A 22,840-nucleotide genomic window follows, 5' to 3' on the forward strand; every position below is an offset into this window, starting at 1 on the left:
AATGCCATAGGACTTGACAGGTGAGCTTTACTGGTAATTGGTAGACCTTGCTGATCACTAGTACTTCTGGTTTAATCCTTTTGACCCTCCTGAGGTTAGCACCGACTGCGTGTGGCTTTGCTTCAGACCTAGTGAGCATGGTGTCACTCCCAGGTGAAAACATTCAAGCCAGTGCCCACCTGCTGGCTCTGCCTTCCTCACGGGAGCCTCGATCCTTCCCACTCATTCATCTAGTCCCTGAGTAACCATGTTGAGCAGATACCCCTCTGCACTTTGACAGAATGAGACGAAGCATTATTTGGAACTGAAAGCCAGCATTACCTGCAGCTTAACTAGAACGCCCATGCGCTGAGACCCCAGTCCTTCAGTAACTTTGCTTTGTTTTGCCCCAGCCTTGGGCAGATAGAAAGTTAATCACTGAACACAGCAGTGTGACCCAAGGTGTACAGTTCTCATCTGCAGAAATCTAATCTCTTGTGAGACAACAGTAATCTACCACCTTACCACTCACATCTATCCTAGAAGACTATCCTAGAAGGCTGCTTTGACTAAGGAGATTAAGATGACTGAGTCCCAACAGTGGGTCAGGCTCCACCTGTGCCACACAGGTGACCCTTTCCATGCCTCGTCCTTCCTCATCCACCTGGGCAGGGCAAAATAGGTATGGAGGCCACACTGGCTGGCCAAGACCCAGAGCCTTAGCATGCTTTCCCTCACTAAAAATGCCATGTGACTAATGTAACTTTCGTTACTGAGCCAAGCCTCACTCATAGGGTACTACTCGCCCTGCCCAGGCCAGGAGGACTCACAGCTGAGGCCTGTCAACCTTGTACCTGTCTTTACAGTGGTTCTGCTGGGCAGGGGAATAGCCCCACCCTTGTGCCCAAGTGGTCTTTATAGCCTGGCTACCTCTCAAAAGCACACAAGGAGGGAAGGAGCTGGAAAGCCCATTCCTTTTGCAGGTCACCAGGCACGACAAGTGCAGGTAGAGAGCCAGCCAGTTATGGAGGCTCCCGTTTTGTAATGTGGGTCTGTGGAGTACACAAGGCTGCTTCTGTGGCCTACCCCCAGTGTAGGGCTGCTATAGGGATGCCACCAGATTGAAAAGTCACCGTTCTCACTGCTTCAATGTCACACAAAGCAAGCTGGAACAGCATTAAAGGAGGCAGCTAAAAAAGAAATACTTAGAAATGCACCAGTGTTTGGTGCCTCACAAGTCCAAATAACAGCATCTGAAGACAAGTCTTCCTCACACCATCTTCTGTAAGAATTTTGATCTAGGTTTGCAAACTTGCAGTTTTCTGGAACCATACACTTAAGCTTTCTGATAGCAAGTAGCAATTATTAAACAGACCACTCCGAGGCATCCTGGGGGGTCCAGATCCACTGTCACCTTTTTGAAAATGAGGCGTGGTTTGGGACAGACGACCAGCCACACCAGCTTCTAGACTGAGATGTGTGACCCACACCTGTTCATGATGACCCCGACCAACAGGGCTTATCATTCATCCTCTCAAAGACCAACTTTGGGAATCAACATGTATCATCCCAGGACACAAATCCAGAAGACACTGACCTCTGTGGGAACTGACGAGGACAGTGAGACATATTGTGAAGAATCACCCTCTAAAACATAAGTACATTTGATTTCTTGTCATGTTTTCTAAAAGTAACTAAAACATAAACAGTGATCTTTGTGCATTCAGGAAAAAAATACAGTGTTTACATTTTATTTTTGGTGTAACGAAGCCATATTTATATTATACATTCACATTTTTAAATATGTTACAGTTCTCTATAGAAAAAACATTCTGTTAAAAAACAACAAGTGATCTCCAGCAAGTTTTCAAAATATTAAGTCAAATCAAAATCTTATCAGTACTCCAATTTAATTTCACAAGTCCATCTGCAGAAAGAAACTCAAGAGAAATAGGAATGAAGAATGGGTGACGAAAATAGAATCTCCTCTTCCCTCGTTGTGGAGATCCCACAGATGCCATCCCTGACGCTCCTGCCTGGCTTGATGTTGGTGTACCAGGGACTGGCCTGGAGGCAGAGAGGCCATGGCACAGTGATCTCCCTGACCTTCTAAGGAGAGGCTGGGGTGCCCCTCCACCCACACTTCCAGTTGGGTTGGCTGCTGGCTCAGCAGCTGGCTGTATCCACTGAGCAGTGCTGTAACTCTTCTGAAAGCCAGGGCTGAACAATGTGCAAATCGAAACCCACAGGCCCATACACTAACACTAAAACGGTCTCCACCCTTGCATCTGGGTGGCGACTTTCTCGCCAGAGGGCTCCTCTTTCTCCTTTTCCCGCTCCTTGTTCCAGTCCTTCAGGCCCTCAGGAAGAGAAGTGTCTTCATCCAAGCTGCCAGTGCCTTCCACAAATTCTTCATATGTAGACTTTTCTGCAAATGGTCTAGGGCCCAGAAGTTCAACCATATCATTTTTATCTAATACTTCTTTTTCTAACAATAGAAGAGCAACCTGAAATATGAACAACTTCCATTAAGTACAGTTATTTAGCAAGCACTATTCAAAACTAATGTTTTTATTTATAGCTGACCTTACCCCAACAAAGGATCTAAGATAAATGGGAAAGATGTCTCATAAATAAGGTCACATGACATTAGAGTAAGATGTGTAGAATACGTGAAATAACAGTTCCCTCCTGAGCGAGAGGGCACACATGGGCACATCTGCAGGATGAATGACTACATGCTTCTGATAAAGAACAAGGGCTCTCTTGGTTAATTTTTGTTTCACTGGGGATTGAACCCACGGGTGTTCTGCCACTGAGCTGCATCTCCAGCCCTTTTCATTTTTTTTTATATTTATTTTTTTAGTTTTAGCTGGACACAATATCTTTATTTTATCTTTATGTGGTGTTGAGGATCGAACTCAGTGTCTTGCGTATGCCAGGCGAGTGCGCTACCACTTGAGCCACATCCCCAGCTCTTTTCATTTTTGAGATAGGATCTGGCTAAGTTGTCCAAGTTGGAATCTCCAAGTAGCTGAGATTACACTAGGTTTGCTTTTCAAAGCAAATAATATATTTTTTTATGTGCTGTCTTGGAGGCCATTATCTTGGGGTTGTTTCTCACCTGTAACTCACACACAAGCGAACTGAAATTTCCTTAACAGCATTCTCTGTAGCTGATTTTGAATGGCGCTTCAACTAATCACAGCCAAGCAGCCTGTTAGTTATATAACTTGGGACTTCCTATTACACCATACCCAAAAAAGGTAAAGGCTTAGCAGGAGCCAGTCAAGCAGCTTCTCTACTCTGCTTCAGGGTTTGGCTCCAAAGCTCTCTAAATATCTTCTGCAAAATCTTCTGATTTTTAGCACTGCTGGATTTATGATTTTTTTCTTTTTTTGGCTCAAACTTTTTTTGTCCAAGTTTTCCTTTTAATGTAATTCTACACACAAAGAAATATAATATTCTCAAAGGATATGTAGAAAGTAACAGTGGTTTTGTGGAGGGATCAGATTAGAAGAAAGGAGAGAAATGGAGTGAGCTACAAACAGAAAAAGCAGAAAAAACAATCAAGAGGGCTGGGAACGTAGTTCAGTGGTATGTGCTTGCCCAGCATGCATGGGGCCCAGGGTTCCATCCCCAGCATGGCAAAAAACATAACGAAAGACCCTACAAAACAAACAAAACCCAATGAAGACAACCAAGTCAGGCACAGTCATGCACACCTGCAATCTCAGCAACTCCTCTAAGGCTGAGGCATCAGAATAGCAAGTTTGAGGCCAGCCTCAGTAACTTGTCAAGACCCTGTCCCAAAATAAGAAATAAAAAGGGCTGGGGATGTGGTTCAGAGGCAGAGCACCCTTGCGCTCCATACCTAGTACGAAAACAAACAAATAAATATATAAAAAAGAAAGAAAGCAGTGCCTGGTGCACAAGATGCTGCGCAAATGCTGCCTGCCCACCCTTCTCCCTCCTGACACAGGGGCAGACATTGCCTTGCCCAACTCCTGAGGCTCGGGTTTAGAGGCACTGGCTGCAGAAGCAAGGCCCAGCCCTCTGCTCTCAGTAGACTTCTCTTGCTGGCTCAACATCTTCTTAATATATTTTAATTTTCTCTGAGTAGCCAGAAAATATTTCAGAACTCTGTGGAGCACTTCAAGATCCTGTGTTCCATTAATTTTCCTTTTTATAAATCCCAGCAAACATGGAAGGGTAAGATAACTGGGTTAAATTTCTGGGACCTCTTTGAGCATCTACTGTGGGTGAGCGGAATCCTCTCTCTCTAGTCCTGTGGACATGAGTGTGTAACCCCACAGAGCCAGTGACCTACTGTGAGCCCTCTCCTTCCGCTTCTATAGCTCACCTCCTTGTTCAACAACTTCTGTCCTTCAGTGTGGACCTCCCATCCACCTCCACTTGCACCTGCACAGCGTGCTGCTCTGGTCCTGGGTGGGGAGAATGAACCCTGCTCCCAACTCTCCTCCTGCCCTTCCCTGGGCTGCTGATAGGTGGTGCCTTGGAGCCTCTGAGGGCTTCTTCTCTTCCATTCTCTGTAAATAACAGGCCTGCCTGTACCTTTGATTTCTGCCACTATCCCCAGTGCCATCTGAAGAGCACCAGGCCCCCTTGCAGCTAGCTGCCTGAGCAGCTTGCTCTCGCCTTTCCACCTCATCGAGTTGGCAGTTTTAATCATTCCTGCTGAAAATTCTTTAGGGACTTCTAGAAAACATGGGGGCTGGGTTTGGTTAGTTTTAAGGGCACTTGTATTTCTAAAGCTGTTTTCTCCATTTTCTGCTGGCTCTGGAGGGCCTTGTGCTGTGACTGCACTGCATAGGCCCAAGCCTGCCCTCCCTGGGGCCTGTTCCTCCTGCCTTCTCCTCCACTGTGACCCGTTTATCCTTCAAGACACAACTCAGGTCCTGGCTTCTACAGAGCTTCCTGGGCCACTCTGCCCATGTTGACCTCCTTTCTCAGGCCCTGCTGCTTCCTGTCTCAAGGACACTGCTCACCCTCCAAGTACACTGCACATCTGTGACAGATGGTATGATTTTAGGAATCACCTTACAAGGGACAGTCTTGTAACTGGCTTCTCTGAAGACCCCTTTATTGAACAGCATATCTTATGCTTTTAGTGGCTGGGAGCAGTGGTGCACACCTGTAATCCCAGCAGCTCAGGAGGCTGAGGCAGAAGGATCATGAGTTCAAAGCCTCAGCAATGGTGAAGCACTAAGTAATTCAGTGAGATCTTCTCTCTAAATAAAATACAATAGGGCTGGGGATGTGGCTCAGTAGTTGAATGACCCTGAATTCAATCCCTGGTACCAAAACAAAACAAAAACAACAACAACAAAAACAAAAAACTCCCCCCAAAACAATGTTTTTGTTTGCATCAGTCCTTACAAGAGGCTTTTTCATTTGTGTTTTTCTCATCAGTGTGTGGTATGTACAAAGAACAAAAAATTATAGTTTTGGTTGTATGGATTCTGAATATTTAAGAGGTTACTGAATGCAAGAAACCCACTGAGTTCAGAAAGGGCCCTCCCTTCAGTAGGTGCCATCAGATGAGGTACAACGCTGAAAAATCAAAGCATGTTCATCTGTGGAGGCCATGACCAAGACAATATAATTTTCATGTTCCATTCCCACCTGCCTAGTTGGTCTAATTCTTTCATTTCTCATTACCTATTTACTCAAGAGGTGAAAAACAAAGATAAATTCCAATTAGGCAGGTGTGCTTCTTAGGAGTACTGGTGAAGTATCTGCCCAAGAGAGCTGGGATGGTGCCAGCCTCTGGTCCCACCATGCACCTCCTAGAGATGGCAGACCCTGATCATCAGCATGAATGAGCCCCAGGGGGAGCCAGAGGGAGGGGCTTCTCAGGACTGGACACCAGCTGGACCTTTCACTGCAGGATAGTGTGGAGACTGCCTATAAGACTGGTGCCTACCTTCTCCACTTCGGCTTTCTTCTCTGTGAGGAGGGCGACAGTTCTTTTATAGGCATCATTAATCAGCACCCGCACCTCATCGTCTATGAGCCTGGCGGTGGCTTCACTGTAGGGCTTCTCTAATACCATGTCGCCCTGACGTGGGAGGTCAAAGGAGATCTGCCCCACCTTTTCATTCATGCCAAATTGAACAATCTGAAAAACAACACATGACCAGTGGTGGTTACAAATCATTACTCTGTAGCTTGGCAAAACCCATGCAGTGGCTTTAAGCAGATGGTGGCAGGAAGGGTTTTGTGCTTTAAACTCACCAGGAGCACACAACTAGAAACACACAGACCACACCCACAACACAACGAGGGGACAAACAAGTGGGGCCAGATCCTAAGAGCTCTGAGGCCTCTGTGTTATCACCATGTCTATGAGGGAAGTTGAGAAGCCAGAAGGAAGCCAGGTGTGGTGGTGCACACCTGTCACCCCAGTAGCTAAGGAAGCCGAGGCAGGGGGATGGCAAGTTCAAACCAGTCTCAGTAATTTAGCGAGGCTCTAAACAATTTAGGAAGATCTTGTCTCAAAATAAAAAAATAAAAGGACTGGGGATGTAGCTCAATGGTCCAGTGCCCCTGGGTTTAATCCCTGGTACCCCAAAAAACAGAAGAGAAAGAGAAGCCAGGAGGACCCGAGGAGCTGCACCCCATGTTGCTAACAGGTTCACCAGGGGAAGAGCCATGTGCCAACCTGAGAATAGGTGACAGTGGAGGGGCGCTGGCATTTTCCCGTGTCACACACAAGTGTACACAGAACAAGGCTATGGGGGCTATGGGGGGGGTGTAAGGAGGCTCAGTGTGAGCTGTAAGAGTCCACCAAACTAGTCAGCACCACATGAAGCAGCTTCTGGAAGTAAGATCCAAAATGACTAGAAGAGAAAAGGCCCTAATCGAAGTGGGAGCCAGAACAGAGCTCAGCAAGCAGGAAAGCATGATTGTACCACGGCACACAAACAAGGGAAGGACTCAAAGCCACAGCCTGACCTCCCCGCGCTTAGGTCAGGAAGACAGATTTCATGTAAAAACGGGCAATGGAAAAAAATCCTGAATAAAGTTACCCTGAGAAAAGAAAGAATAAGACATAGAAAGCATCTCACAGAAAATATGAGTGGGATGAAATAACCAGTCCATGACACAGAACCTGTGACCTCCATTCTAAAAACAGCTGCAAGAAGTCAGAAAAATGACAGAAAACACAAAAGAACTTCATGTTAGAAAACCTCACACAAAGTGCCAGAATGCACTAGAAGAGAAAAAAATTATCATCATTATTTTTGTAGCACTGGGGACTGAACCCAGGAGTGCTGTACCTCTGAATCACATCCCCAGCCTTTTTATTTTGATAGGGTCTCACTAAATTTCCCAGGCTGACCTCAGCTTGCAATCCTCTTGTCCCTGCCTCCTGAGTAGCTGGGATTATAGGCGTGTAGCACTGCATCCTCAAGAAAAATTTAAAAATGACTAATATAAAAAAAAAAAATATAGAGAAAGTGACAGACACACAACAAAGAAAAGTCACCTCACAAATAAGAGGAGTTCTCAAAGGAAGTCATCCATATCAAATTCACAGGCAACGAACTCTACTGTTTGAGGATGTGGGCTCCAGTGGTAAATATTTTCAAAGAAAACAGGAACTGATCCTGACGAGTCAGGGGAGGTGACTGCTAGAGTCAGTGATGAGGGATGGGCATGCAAATCCAGGAGGGGCCCTCCTGTGGGACCACAGGTTTCAAGTTAACCTTCTCTGGACCTGCGCTTTATGGGCAGTACCCTAGGACATAAGCCTTAACACTGTGGGATGAGAAAATGGGCCATTTCTGGAACAGACTTGCTGTAAAAGCTAGGCCACCAAAACTTGACCGTGCTGTTTCAGAGCCATTCATGACCATCAGTCTCTCCAGCAAAATGGAAGTGCAGCACAGCAGCCCTGCTTCATGTACTCACTTGGGCATAAGCACTCTGAGTGACTTTCCTCAGGTCATCCTGGGCACCAGTTGTGATTCTTCCAAAGAAGATCTCTTCAGAGACACGACCGCCTAAAGTCATGCACATCCTGTCCAAGAGCTGCTCCTTGGTGTATAGGTATTGCTCCTTGGGCAGGTACTGAGCATAGCCCAATCCTTTGCCACGGGGGATGATGGAAACCTGGTGAGAACAAACCACAAAATGCTCCTTGGTAGAGAAACCCACTACCAAGTGTCAACCCAAGCAAAGTATGTGTCTAGTCAGACAAACTCACCAATGAAAAGTTGAAAAGCAAGTGCAACATTGGATGATTCAGCCTTGGTGAGAAAGATCGGTACCTGAACCTGGGAAAGTTCTAGAAAACTTTTCCTGACTTTCTGTGAAACTCAAATGAACCACTTAGTCTTTTTTTTTTTTTTTTTGCCTCCTTTAGGTCGAGGCTGGCCTTACACATTTATTTTATTTATTTATATGTGGTGCTGAGGATCGAATCCAGGACCTCACACTTGCTAGGCAAGCGCTCTACTGCTGAGCTCACAACCCTAGCCCAAACCACTCAAGTAGAGATGAAAGGTGCCTGGTGGGTTTGGTGACTCTTCTTGGAGACTGCGACTGCTGATCACTGCCATGGCCCTCAGAGTAGAGGGGATGGCCAGGCCAAGACACTCAGCAGCCTTTGTTTTCTTTCCTACTCCTCTTTTTGCGATTGAATAATTTTTTTTAATTTAAAAAACCAGTTTGGTTAAGGGATGCTTTCTATACAGAAAACTGCACCTACTTTTAAGTATAAAGTTGTGAGTTTTGCTGAACATAACTTTCAACCCCAATGAAATCATAAAACATTATCCTACCCAATTCCCTTGCACTCTTCCCCAGTTGATCCTCCACACCCAGCCCCAGGCAACTGCATGTAAATGCCATCCTGTACCATGTGATTCGGTCTGGTTTCTTTCCTGTGTCTGATACTCATTCATACTGTTGTGTGTAGACGGTTCACCTGTTTTCAATGCTGTGCAGCATTCCATGTGTAAACAGATCACATATCCACTGCACTCTTGGAGCACATCAGTGTTGTTTTTAATTTGCTGATACAAATAAAGCTATAATAGTCTTCATTTGGACATGTTTTAATTTCTCTTGAGTAAATAGCAGGGAGTGGGACCAATTGGTCATTTGGAAGTGTTGTTTACCTTTATGAGAAAATACCAAAATGTATGGCCACCCATGCTTCATTCCTGTGGGCAATGCAAGAGGGCTCCGCTGCTCTACACCTTACTGCCACTAGGGTACTCCTTTTCCAAATTGCACCCATTCCTGTGGTATTGCTCTGCGGTTTAATCTGCAGTTTCCTGATGAGTAAGATGCTTTTTATGTGCTTAATGCTCATTCATGAAATGCTTTCAGTGAACCATATATTCAAATCTTTTTTTCATTCAATTTCATTCAATTTTCTTGATGGTGTCTTTTGAAGACAGTTTTAAATTTTAGTGAGATTCCACTTATCAACTTTTTTCTTTTGCAGTTCACTCTTTTTGTACCACAAAGATTTTTACTGTTTTCTTCTATAAGTTTTAGCTTTTTTTTTTTTTTTTTTGGTGAGGTGGGGGCAGGGGTAACTGTAGGGGTCAAACTGAAGGCACTCTACTACCAATGAGCAGCATCCCCAGCCCATTTTAGTTTTTGAGACGCGATCTTGCTAAGTTGCTGAGATGGGTCTTTAACTTGGGATCCTCCCAAGTAATTGGGATTATAGGCATATGCCACATGTCTGGTTTAGTTTTGGCTTTTGTGATCTATTTCAAACTCACTTTTGCTTATGATATAAGGATCAATATTCAAGTTTCTCAGATGAACACTGAGTTACCAGAAACATCTGTTGATAAGAAAACCTTTCCTCCCTTGAATCATGTTGACACTTCTTTTGAAAATCCATTAACCAAATATGTGTGGGTCTCTCTGCCTATGTTCTGTCCACTATCTCTGCACTGGTCCTCTCCCCAGAAAGCAAGTCTTCATTACTGCAGCTGTGTATAGGCTTGAAATCAGGTAGTAAACCACTTCAACTTAACTGCTTTAGCTATTACAGTTTATCAGTATTTCCAAACAATTTTAGATTCAGCTTCACAATTTCCCCAAAATATTCTACTATAATTGTGATGACACTAAAACCACAGAGCAACGTGAGGAGAGCTGACATAACATCCCATAAACACTCTGTTTTTATTTGGGTTGGGTTTATTACTTCAGTGTATAGGTCATACAAATGTTTTCTTAACTTTATCCCTGTATATTTCGTGTTTTGGGATGTTCTTGAAAAATGCAGTTAAATTTTTATTTACTATTTTTTAATTGAATGTTTCTATTTTCATTTTTTAATATTTTGAGATAGGATCTAGCTAAGTTGCTGATGCTGGCATCAAACTTGCAATCCTCCTGCCTCAGGTGCCCAAGTCACTGAGATTATAGGTATGCGCCACTAGACCCAGCTCTGTTCTACTTTTGGACATTTTCCAGTCCCTTTAAATAGTTTTCTGTTCAACTTTTATAGCTTATCTACAGCAGGGTTTGTATAACCACCTCATTCAGCCATTACTAGTTTTTGCCAAATTCTTTTAAAGTGACACATCCTACATATCCTTTGTGTGAGTGAAACTCCAAGTCACTGCTCGTATGCTGAGCTGGCCAGCACTGTCCAGCACACACTGCTTCACCTTTAAGAGAGGGTCTGCATGCTCCAGATACCAGCCAGCAACCGCATGACCTGCTTCATGGTATGCCACTGTCTTCTTCTCCTCGGGCTGCAGAACCTGGGTTTTTTTCTCCAGGCCTAACAAAATAATAACAAAAAATCCTAAACAACTAATTTAGGGTCAATGACATTAAAACACAGTTATAAAATGTTATGCACTCCTTTTTAAAGTAAAATGTACTTTGAAGACTTCCCACGACAGTTCAAAAATCTTAATCAAGAATTAAGGATCAAGTTTGAAGTATCCAACTATAGCAAAAATGCATTCACTATCCAGGCCCCCTTTATCCTAACTCTCCCACTCTTTTAGGCCACATATCCTGTTTGGGGAAATAAACAGAAATGTAAAATAAAATTCAGTAGTTAGGTTAAAATAAAATAAAACTGGGCTGGGGATGTGGCTTGGGCGGTGGCGCGCTCGCCTGGCGTGCGTGCAGCCCGGGTTCGATCCTCAACACCGCTTACAGGCGGGGATGTTGTGTCCGCCGAAGACTAAAGAATGAATATTGAAAATTCTCTCTCTCTCTCTCTCTCTCCCTCTCTCTTTGAAATAAAAATAAAAAAATAAAACTGGTAGAAAAGAAAGAACTCTGGAAAGATTATCATGCTTACTCTTGAGTATTCAGGATCATTAAGTCATAGGTAAATAATGATGCTTGCCACAAGAGACCAATTGGAGTCTCTTCCTAATGGAAGGGAGATGATAAAAAAAAAAAAGTGCTGAGCTAGTTATAGAGCTAGAAATACCTACTCAGAGCTGGCTAGACCAATGCACCCGTTATACTACCCAGAAACCCATGGGATTAAAGAGTGAGCCAACAAAGTAGAACAGAGCAGAGAAGGTAACCTCAGGAACAGAGTCCAGAAGAGCCCATGTTGGAGCCCAGGTGAACTATGGAGTACAGGAAGGACCTGCAGTCTAAGCATGATTCTTCTTGGGCCTGAAGAGAGGGAGTGCTGAACCTCCCTTTGTACTCCTGCGGTGTAAAACCTTATGTTACACAGTTTTATTAATGTAAACCACTGCACTGTGGCAGAAGTAGTTCTGCTGTGCTCAAAATAATTCATCTGAGACAGTTTCTCAACTGATAACAGCCTTGTGCATGCTGAGCAGGTGCTCTATCACTGAGTCATACCAAGCCCTGATAAATACTTCTTGCTCATCTGAATAAACAAAGTCTTTTCCCCATAGTGTATCACAGGGTTTTTTGTTTTCTCCATATGTTGTCTTTTTATAAAATGATCGCTTATGGCTTTAGCTTATGGTGGCAGCACGTGAACAGGCAAGAGCCACCTCAGGGCAAGGGAAACAGGGTTTGGGCACAAAGAATGCATACAGCAGACCTCACACAGGCACAGGAGACACTTTCTTTGCTTCTAGTTTTGCCAAAACAGAACCTGCTGGCCTCATATTTGTTGTACCAGCCTTCTGGCCTGAGATGTCTTCAGTTGCCTTACCACCAATCACTCGCTCAATTGCTTGTTCAAAGTGTTTCTCATTTATGGAATCAGAGAGGTGTCTTGCAGCAATCAAAGCAGCCTCGTTACAGACATTGGCAACATCAGCTCCTACAAAATGAGCATGGAGAACAGCTGACCCACCAACATTAACCGAGTTAACCTCTCGTCAGCAGTGGAGGTGGCTAAGAATTTTAGTTGAAAATATAGCTCAGTTTTATTCATAACTCCAAGCTATTCTAGTACTTAGTACTGGCCTGATACAATCTAGGCTCTCCAAAATGATATATACACATTAGTAGTGAATAAATAATTACAGACAACTATTATACTATAGGCCATAAAGCTATATAACAATAAACTAAGACAGTATTTAGTTTCACCATTTCTGCTGGGAAGATGACTTATGTGCCTATTAAGTAGCATGTTTACATAAAATGATAAAGATAAGCATCAAAACATTCACTCAAACAACTAAATGTAAACATTTTGGAAAGCATGCCAAGTGGTTTTTTTTTTTTCTTTCTTTTTTTTTGGGTTACAGGGACTGAACCCAGGGAGCCTAACCACTGAACCACATCCCCACCCTTTTTCATTTTGATACAGGGTCTCATTTGGTTGCTTAGGGCCTTGCTAAGTTGCTGAAGCTGGCTAAGTTGCAATTCTTCTGCCTCAGCCTCCCAAGTCCCTGGGATTATAAGCATATGCCAACATGCCCATGCCAAATGCTTTTGAGATTATTAAATGCCTTTAAATCAATTTTTCAAATATATACATATAGTAACATGAATGAGCTACAGCACAATATATGTGCTCAATAAATAAATATTAAGACATTACAAATTTAATTCCAAAGACAAGGAATAAGTAATTAGGATTCCTGGGATATTCAAGATGACTATCTTCTGACCATACAGTTATATTCTCATACATTACTTTTCATTTCATTTTGAGTTTGGAAGGAGGAAGAGAATGAGAAAAAAAGAATCTTATCTTACACTAAAGATTTCTTAGAATAAGCCCATGAAAAGATACTCAATATCATTAATGTCACCTGGCAAATGCAAATCAAAACCTAAATGAGATACCACTGCACACACACTAGGATGATTATAAGAGAAATGAAAATATAAACCCACACAAACATCTGTAGATGAATGATATAAGAGCCTAGAGATGGAAACCACTTAAAAATCCATCAACTGATGAATGAACAAGCAAGATGCGGAATAGCCACACAATGAAATACTATTTGGTCATAAAAAGGAATGCAGTTCTGATATCTGCTATAAGCATGGATGAACCGTGAAAACAGTGTGCCAAGTAAACACAAACTAGGCAACATGTCATGTAACTCTAGTCACACAAAATGTCCAGAATAAGAAATCTAGAGACTGAAGGAGGGATGTGGCTAGAGGAGGTAGTCCCTGGGGGTATGCCTTTAGGGATTATATTTTGTCCTTGTTGAGTAGAGCTCTCTCTCTGCTTCCTGGAGCCATGTCCCCAGCCACTTTCCTGCCATGATGTTCTGCCTTACCCTAGGCCCAGAGCAACTGAGTTGGCTGTCTGGACTGAGACCTCTGAAACTGTGAGCCCCCAGATAAACTCCTCAAATTGTTTTTGTCAAGTCTTCTGGTCACAGAAGCAACGAAGCTAATACACCACTGAATTATATACTTTAATTGATGAATGTTATGGCATGTTAATTTTATCTCAGTAGAATTAAAAAAAAAAAAAAAAAAAAGCACTTGGGAATAATTCCTTCAATATTTGTCCATAAAAAAAATCTGCCATCAGAGGTAAGTGGGTAAGGTACTAGATGTGAACCAGTGACCTTTCCTGAAGCTACTGATGGGTGTTGATAGGCTCACTACACTATCTCCTCTAATTCTATGTCAAAATTAAAAGGTAAAAATTACTTACGAAGTCCTAAGATGAGAGCATCCAAGTGAACTGGTACATGTCAGTGACTTAAAAGCACTAGAAAGAGGACAGTGACTATTTCTACTCACCTGAAAACCCTGGAGTTAAAGAGGCCAGTTTTCTGGCCAGCTTTTCCTTCTCTAGGGTGCTATCCAGTTTCAGTGGTCGGAGATGAACTTTAAAAATAGAGGCTCTTCCTTTTATGTCTGGTGGACCTTTAGACATTATTTTTAAGGAAAAAAGTCACAGTGAGACAGTCACATCTAAACCCACAGATGGCGGCACCAACCCAGTGGACATCATCTCACCAATGAAGATCTGCCTGTCAAAGCGCCCTGGCCGCATCAGCGCTGGATCCAGGATATCTGGTCGGTTGGTGCCCGCCAAAATGACTACATTTGTTGTTGTGTTAAAACCTGAAAAGATGATATTGAAAATGCAATTGATTAAACAGCATGGGGCAGAGAACAAGTGCATCTGTGGAGAAGGATGAGCACCCAAGACCCCAGCTACATCCAACATGGTTGAGTCACAAACTCGAATTGTTCTTACTATTCATGTTGTTCTTAACAACAAAAATCATGTATTAAACTTAAGAGTTCTTTTAAAATAATAATATTTATTTTTAACTGACATACAGTTGTACATATTTATTTGGTATAGTAGTGTATTTTATTTTGGTACTATGGATTGAACCCAGGGGCAACTTGCCACTGAGCCACATCTCCAGCCCATTTTATCTTTTAAGACAGTCTTGCTAAGTTGCTGAGGCTACTCTCAAACTTGCCATTTTCTGTCTCAGCCTCCTGAGTTGCTGGGATTACAGGTGTGTGCCATTTCAATACATGAATAAAATATGTGAAGATCAGCTCATGATAACTGGCACATCTATTACCACAAACACATTTTGTTGTTAGAAACATTCAAAATATTTTCTAAAGGCAAATTACCAAAGATTTTAATTTACTCAAGTAGAAACTTACAAAATATTGTCAACTTTTGTGACGCCCTGGGCCACAGGAATAAGTAACTGTATATTTGAAGGCAAATATGTCAGCTCAATCTCCCACCTCTTCTTCCCACTGAGATGCTCAGTTCTAGTAGGTTCAATGTCTGGCCCACACATTAACTCTTAGGACACTAGCATTGAAACAGTTATTGGGCTGATTTGATCTCATCATTCTAAACTTGAACTGACTGCTATAGAATAGAGCAGAACCTGTATCTACTTTCTTTCCTTTTTTTATTTTTTCTTTTTCCTTCTGGTGCTGGGGATCAAACCCATGCCTTACACACAACAGGCAAGTGCTCTACCACTGAGCTTCATACCCGGTCTACTACCTTCTCATTCTGATGCTGTGTCTAGTTCCCATCCAAACCAGCTGGATACCTGGCACTGTGCTTCCTCTTTCTGCACAAACAACCCAGCAGGAGGAATATGGCATGCCCAGGAAATTGGCTTTCCTAAATGAAAGACAAGCTAACATGGAAAAACTGCTCTCTTGGTCAAGGAGCACAGTGATGATGGTCCTCAACTTGTGATTTTTCAACTTTACAATGGTGTCAAAGCAATAGGCTTTGTTACTTCAGACTTTGGATCTGGCTGTTTCCTGGGTGAGTGCTGTGTAGTCTGATCTTCTCGTGCAACACTGGGAAGCAGCAGGAAGCCATAGCTCCCAGTCAGCCCAAGATGTAAGGGGAAACAACTGCCACTCTACACTGTGCACTGTACTGCCGCACTGTGATGGTGGGCAGGTCAGGGGTTATTCATCTTTTTTTTTTTTTTTTTACTTGGTCACCAAATTCACACTTGGTTATCCCTGAGTTTTCCTGATGTTCCAGGATCATAGGTGATTTTAATAATAAGATTATAATGTTCATAATTTATCTCTTATTCAATGCACAAGAGATAAATACACAGTCATAATAGTTTGTTATTATTTGTTTTGGTGTAAAAGAGCATTTAAAAAGAAGTTTGATTTTGATTTTTTGAACTTGGTTTTGTAATAATAATTTTCACATTAGAGATATATAAAATAATTAGAAAGTGCAGTTTAAAACACCAAAGGCTTGACCACTCACCATCCATCTCCACCAGCAGCTGGTTGAGTGTGTTCTCCTGCTCACTCTGTCCTCCAAAATTGCCTCGCCCTCTTTTCCTTCCCACTGCATCAATCTCATCAATGAAGAGAATGCAAGGGGCATTCTTTCGAGCAAGGGAAAATAAGTCTCGGACCTTGACAAAGGAGAAGCACAAAGCCACAGGACAAATGAATGTCATTCATCTTAAAAAAAAAAAAAAAAAAAAAAAAAATCAACTCAAGTCTCTCATTCCATGAAGACATCCTTTTTGTTCCACAGTGTACATTCATATTTAAGAGTTACAAGTAGCAAAGAAGGGCGAGTAATAATAATAAAGTAACCGATTTAAGGTGAGCAAATATTATTTCCATAACCCATATATAACTGAAATGTAATAAATACTTACAATATCTGCTATTTTTATAATATCAACAAAAAGCATTACATATTTTGCCCTATTAAAAGACAACATAGTAGACCTGTAAACTTCCTGTTCGGAAAGTTGAGGCTTCTTCAGGGCTCCTGCTTCATGCCTCCAGCAGTGACTGTCTAGGTCATGCTCACATAGGAAGTAAAGGCAAGGATGTTCCAAGCCCACGGCTGTTCCAGGCACTAGCGCAGAGCAACCAACAGCGCTCCTGCCCCCAGCGCCACTATGACAGAGCAGCTGCTGTCTGCCCCTGTACCCAGACTGTCCCACTGAGCAGGACCCCTCAAGCCATGAACAAGAGAAGCCACCCCACTGCCTCACCACTAGTCCTTGGTGTTTGTAAGAGACAAGCCCCCTGGGCCTCATTTCCCTTTCTAAAGGCTTCCTCTCATCCTTTCTGCCTGAGTTTCTGGACTTTCATTCCAACAAGAATCTGAAAACATCCCCTGAGAGAACTCAAACCCCTCATTTGCCTCCCTTGCTCCCAGCTCCATATTTGTGATCAATAGGCCCTCTGCCTTCAAGCTCATCCCTTCACCTCCGTACCTTAACCAGAACCTGCAAAACTCTCAAGTACAGGGGTCTATGTCTTCCTTTCCTAGTCAGAGTTGGGGGTCTGTCTGCCTTATGCCCCACTACCACTGTCAAAATAATTCTGCTGAAAAAAACACTCTTGTTGTGACACTCACACCATGTGGCAGGCATACCTGTTTCCCTTGCCAAGGTACTCCTGCAGGTCTGATGCTCTTCCAAGCACTCTCTGTTGAGTGATTTCCACATCTACGTGGTTCCTCTCAGGTCCCTAACTACCTCTTCCAGCACCTTTTGGTCCACTCTGACAAGGCTAGCTTTGTCCAGATACACTCTGAACAATCAGCCTCAGCCTCTACTTTCTGGCCACTTCTGCTTCTCGGAATAGCCAGCCATGTACATCCTATGTGTCGTATCCACCCAACACTTCACTCACTTCTCAGTTCTCCAGCCCACTGCCTCACATTTCCACTCCTCATAGGTCCTCTCCTACCTTCAACTTCTCCTGATCCACATCAGATCGCATGGCCCTTCATTATAAACATTCCACACCCCCTTGTTCTCCTATCTTCCTAAGACTTATCTGCCTTATAAACTTGTGTGAATCCATTAATGTAAGATCCATCATTATAAACTTATTAGAAGAAAAAATAGGTAAACATTCATGGCCTTCAGTTTGGCAGAACCACAAAGAAGAGAGAGATGAATAAAATCAAAATTAAAATCTTCTGTGCTTCACTATCAAAAAGAGTGAAAAGACAACCCATAGAATAGGGAAAATATCGGCAAGTCACATATCTTATTAGAAGGTAGTATCCAGGGTCAATAAGAAAAGGACAAATTAAAATACAGGCAAAAAATCTAAATAGACATCTCTCTGAGGAATGTCTGAAAATGGCTCATATGCAGATGAGAAATGCCCAACACTGAGCCAGGCACCGTGACACATGCCTGTGATCCCAGTGACTTGCCAGGCTAAGGCAGGAGGATGGCAAGTTCCAGGTTGGCCTAGGCAACTTAGCAAGACTCTGTCTCAAAATAAAACCAAAAGTGCTGGGGATATAGCTCAGTGGTAGAGCACTTGTCAAGCATGCATAAGGCCCTGGATTCATGCCCCACCCCAAAAAAGAAAATGTTCAACGTTTCTTGTCATTGATGAAATGCAAATCAAAAGCAAAACAAGATGCCACATCACCTTCACTAGGGTGGCTACAATCAGAGTCAGGTAACAGCAAGTGATAGTGAGGATGTGAAGGAATCAAGAACCTTCACACACTGCTGATGGGAATGTGAAAGGCACAGGTACTTTGGAAAATTCGGCGGTTCCTCTCAAAGTAAAACACAGAGCTTTACATATTGCTGGGTATGGTGGTGAACACGTGTATCCTCTAGCTACTAAGGCTGAGGCGGAAAAAGAGTCTGAGCCCGGCCTGGGCTACACAGTGAGACCCCAGTTCATAAAAACAAAACGAAACAAAAAAAGACCACATACTGTACAATTCCATTTATATAAAATATCTGTAACTGGAAAACCTACAGACAGAAGTAGATGAGTGTTTGCTTAGGGCTGGGAGGGGTAAGAGGAGAGGGTAACAAAGGGCCTAGGGTTCTAGGGCTGCTTTTCAAGGGGATGAGTGTTGTGTAATTAATTGTGGTGATATTGCATAAGTTTGAATGTACCCTAAGCTATTTAGCTGTAGACTTGACTTTAAGGTAGTGAAGTTTACAGCGTGTTAATTATGTCACAATAAAGCTATTATAAAATAATAATAATCCACAAATTAAAGCCACTTCTTGAAGCATGTGAGTGAGAATCATTTTAGGGCCCAAACTGTGTTCTGGTTGGTCTGGGAAGGTGAGCTGAAGTCACAGGCCTTGCTGCAAGCTTGTCCTTAGTACTCAAGGCAGTGACCAGTGGGAGGTTCCTTTGGAGACCCTGAGGGCAGGGACATCTTCGCCAAGTCACCATATGGGGAGAATAAACGGGGATAAGGAAGATGAGGAAAAGAACAAGACTTACTCTTGCTGGACCCACACCAACAAACATCTCTAAAAACTCAGATCCACTAACAGTGATGAAGGGGACGTTGGCTTCTCCAGCAGTGGCCTTAGCTAGCAGTGTCTTCCCCGTGCCTGGAGGACCAGTGAGAATGGCACCCTTCAGATTCAAAAAAGAGAAATTATTCAAGGTATAACTCTGTCTCTTAAGTCTTACTGATACATGTTAAAATCTTAAATACTTCCCTTTTAGATTTTTAGGCCTTCTAATAGTATATTTAAAAAGGTGACGTCAGCAAGGAATTTACTATTGAACCAACTGAGACTTATTTAAATAATTCAAGGAGACAAATGCAAACTATGTCTCCCAATTCACATAATTCTTTTATTGTTTACAAGTAAAATTGGCTTTTGAATCCCAATAATAACTAATTTCAACCACTGACTTCTACCTTCCATGTATAAGTCAGAACATTTTTAGCAGAGATAAATGTGTATTTTAAACCAACTGTATGAATTCATTTTTATTTTATTTTCCATTAAGTGACTAGCTATAAATAGTGTCCTCTCTTGTGGTGGCACACACCCATAATTCCAGCAGCTCAGGGAGATCACGAGTTCAAAGCCAGTCTCAACAATATGGTGAGGTGCTAAGCAACTCAATGAGACCCTCTATTAAAATACAAAATAGGGCTTGCCTCCCATGCACAAGGCCTTGGGTTCAATCCTCAGCACCAAAACAAACAAACAAACAAACAAACATACATTTAAAAAGGGGCTGGGGCTGTAGCTTGGTGGTGGAGTGTTTGCCTAGCAATGCGCGAGGCACTGAGTTCGATCCTCAGCACCACATAAAAATAAAAAATAAAGGTATTTATATAAATAAATGAAACAAAATAAGGACTGAGAATGTGGTAGAGTACCCCTGGATTCAATTCCCAGTACCAGGATGGGAAAAAAGAAAGTCTCAGAAGTAGGATAAAAAATTAAAAAATAAAAATACCGATGATGAAGTTAACAAGAAAAAAACTGTTTATTTAAACAATATAAAAACTATTAAGTTGTAGAGATGCCTAGATATGATACAAATGGGTGTTAGGTGACAGCAAAGCATAAAATCATGACATGATTTTTTATCCATATAAATAGGAAATGAAAATCAAGGAAACAATTCACAGTACAAAGAATTCCTTTAAAGTAAACTTTACTAAAGGATTATAAACAGATATTTTTTAACCACTAATTTTTTTAGTTGTAGGTGGACACAATACCTTTTTTTATTATCATTATTTTTATGTGGTGCTAAGGATGGAACCCAGTGCCTCGTGCATGTTAGGCAAGTGCTCTTCCTCTGAGCCAAAACCCTAGCCCAGATTTTTTTTTAAAAATATATATTTTTTAGTTTTAGGTAGACACAATGTCTTTATTTTTATGTGATGCTGAGAATTGCACCCCGTGCCTCACACATGCTAGGCGAGTGTGCTACCACTTGAGCCACATCCCCAGCCCTATAAACAGATTAGACGTTTTTTATAAATTCATTTACTGAGCAGCTAGTTGATATACTCAATACAGAGTTTCTATTTTGTGCCTAGTCCTGGGTCAGGACCAGCCCTAAGGTACAGGAGCTGTCCCTGGCACGGTGGCCACAGGTATCTGCTGGTAGCAGGGAAGGTGACCATTAGTGTTGTCTCTCCTCATCATCCCCTGAGCCAGGACCTTTGGGGCAGATGGTCCACAGGTGTCTTTGGAAGGGGGTTATGTGGTGACAGCAGAGTGTGATAAGCTCTAGGGGACTATGTTGCTGAGGGTGTGGTGTCTAAATCAGACTGGAGGGCTGGGGATATGGCTCAAGCGGTAGCACGCTCGCCTGGCATGCGTGCGGCCCAGGTTTGATCCTCAGCACCACACACAAACAAAGATGTTGTGTCCGCCAAGAACTAAAAAAAATAAATATTAAAAAATAAATAAATAAATAAATAAATCAGACTGGAGGGAGAAGTAGATTGGGAAAGGCTGTCAAGCGAAAAAACAAATTCTTTCAGGAACAAACAAAATCCATCCAACAACAAAGCACACTCACATACAAACATACATACATAGAAAAACAGAACAAAACACTCAAGTTAGAAACTAAGACAAGTAGCTACTTAAAATATTCAAACTTTATAAAATGACAACTTCAGAGACAAAGAAATACTTCAAAAGGTTTCTGAGTTAATCTTCTGAAGGTTCACTTTACCTTTGGGATTTTTGCTCCTAGGTCTTGATACTGCTTCGGGTTTTTCAAGAAATTTACAAATTCCATGATCTCCAGCTTGGCTTCCTCACAACCAGCCACATCTTTGAATTTCACATCTATTTCATCCTTTAAGACCTTGGCTGTGGTTTCCCCAACACTGAAGAGGCCACCCATGCCCCGGCCAGTTCGCCCAATGCCTGCAGGCCCTCTTCTTATGGTGTACAGGAGAAAAGCGATGATGAGCACTGTAGGCAACATGCTCAGCAGAAACGAGCTAGAGGGAGGACAGGACATGGAGGTTGCTAAGACTGTTCTGCAATGTACACACGTTTCCACAGCTGCTTCAGATGTGACTGCAACCATTTTTAATTTTTTTAAAATCTAAACATTCTAGTATTTTATTTGAGGCACATGGGGAATCTTGGTGTTATCACCACTGGTGGGGAATCACAAAAGATGATACCAGAGAGAAATCTGTTCTTAACATGTATACCGTCTATCAATATTTTATTAATATTTATCCCAATAACCACCATTTAAGCAAAGTACTATTATTTTCTATCATTATATCTGGGTTTCAAAGAAATTTTTTTTTAATTACTTAAGAATTTTAACATTGGGCTGAGGATGTGGTAACGTGTTCGCCTGGCATGCGTGCGGCCCGGGTTCGATCCTCAGCACCACATACAAAGATGTTGTGTCTGCCGAAAACTAAAAAATAAATATTAAAGTTCTCTCTCTCTTAAAAAAAAAAAAAAAAAAAAACAAAAACAAAGATGTTGTGTCCGCCGAAAACTAAGAAATATTAAAAATTCTCTCTCTTTAAAAAAAAAATTATTAAAAAAAAAAAAAGAATTTTAACATTATCCTGGTGTTAACCTGAGTGGAAATTCCAGTTCTTTTTTGGGGGGATACATCAAGCTATTTTAAAGAAATGTCCTGCAAATGTCAGATCTATTTTAATTGAAAAACATCAGTTCCAAAGTAATGCATACATGTTTACACTTCCCTCCTACCAAATGCTGCAAAGACCATTCCTTGCAGGCTTAACAGACTCCGAGGGTCCCCTTCAACATGGTGCTTGCCTTCCAGAGAGACGCTTGAATGACTTAAAGCCTGGGTGATGCATTATGCTTTCTTTTTGTCTTAATAATATTTATTTCAAACTAACCGTGGGTACAGGTATTGTTTATATTGGTTAATACAATTTAGTTGAACTTAGCAATTTAGATTAAAATTTTGCATGTGATTTAGGTCAAAATCAAAACAAAAACCAGGATTTGCTTTCTAATTTTTTATATGTATTTTTTTAGTTGTAGGTGAATACATACCTTTATTTTATTTCTATATGGTGCTAAGGATCGAACCCAGTACCTTACACATGCCAGGTGACTGCTCTACCACTGAGTCACAGTCCCAGCCCCTTCCTTGCTTTCTAATTTTTTTTATTACAAAATTTTCAATGCTGCTAAAGCAAGCAGTGAAAACC

The 22,840-nt window shown here is 42.0% G+C and overlaps 1 protein-coding gene across 1 annotated transcript in view; it reads right to left on the reverse strand.

The window, feature by feature from the left end:
- Positions 1-1,701: 1,701 nt before the first annotated feature.
- Positions 1,702-22,840, reverse strand: part of Afg3l2 (AFG3 like matrix AAA peptidase subunit 2) — a 44,584-nt gene continuing 23,445 nt past the window's right edge. The window contains exons 8-17 of the mRNA XM_076836992.2: positions 21,352-21,625; positions 19,132-19,269; positions 16,151-16,304; positions 14,377-14,484; positions 14,158-14,283; positions 12,146-12,256; positions 10,650-10,765; positions 7,918-8,118; positions 5,927-6,121; positions 1,702-2,486 (exon numbers count right to left, since the gene is read on the reverse strand). Coding sequence (XP_076693107.1) covers positions 2,244-2,486; positions 5,927-6,121; positions 7,918-8,118; positions 10,650-10,765; positions 12,146-12,256; positions 14,158-14,283; positions 14,377-14,484; positions 16,151-16,304; positions 19,132-19,269; positions 21,352-21,625 — 1,666 coding nt within the window. The 3' untranslated portion in view covers positions 1,702-2,243. The remainder of the gene's footprint in view (positions 2,487-5,926; positions 6,122-7,917; positions 8,119-10,649; positions 10,766-12,145; positions 12,257-14,157; positions 14,284-14,376; positions 14,485-16,150; positions 16,305-19,131; positions 19,270-21,351; positions 21,626-22,840) is intronic.

This window comes from Callospermophilus lateralis, chromosome 17 (genome assembly GCF_048772815.1).
Source record: "Callospermophilus lateralis isolate mCalLat2 chromosome 17, mCalLat2.hap1, whole genome shotgun sequence".
Taxonomy (NCBI): domain Eukaryota; kingdom Metazoa; phylum Chordata; class Mammalia; order Rodentia; family Sciuridae; genus Callospermophilus; species Callospermophilus lateralis.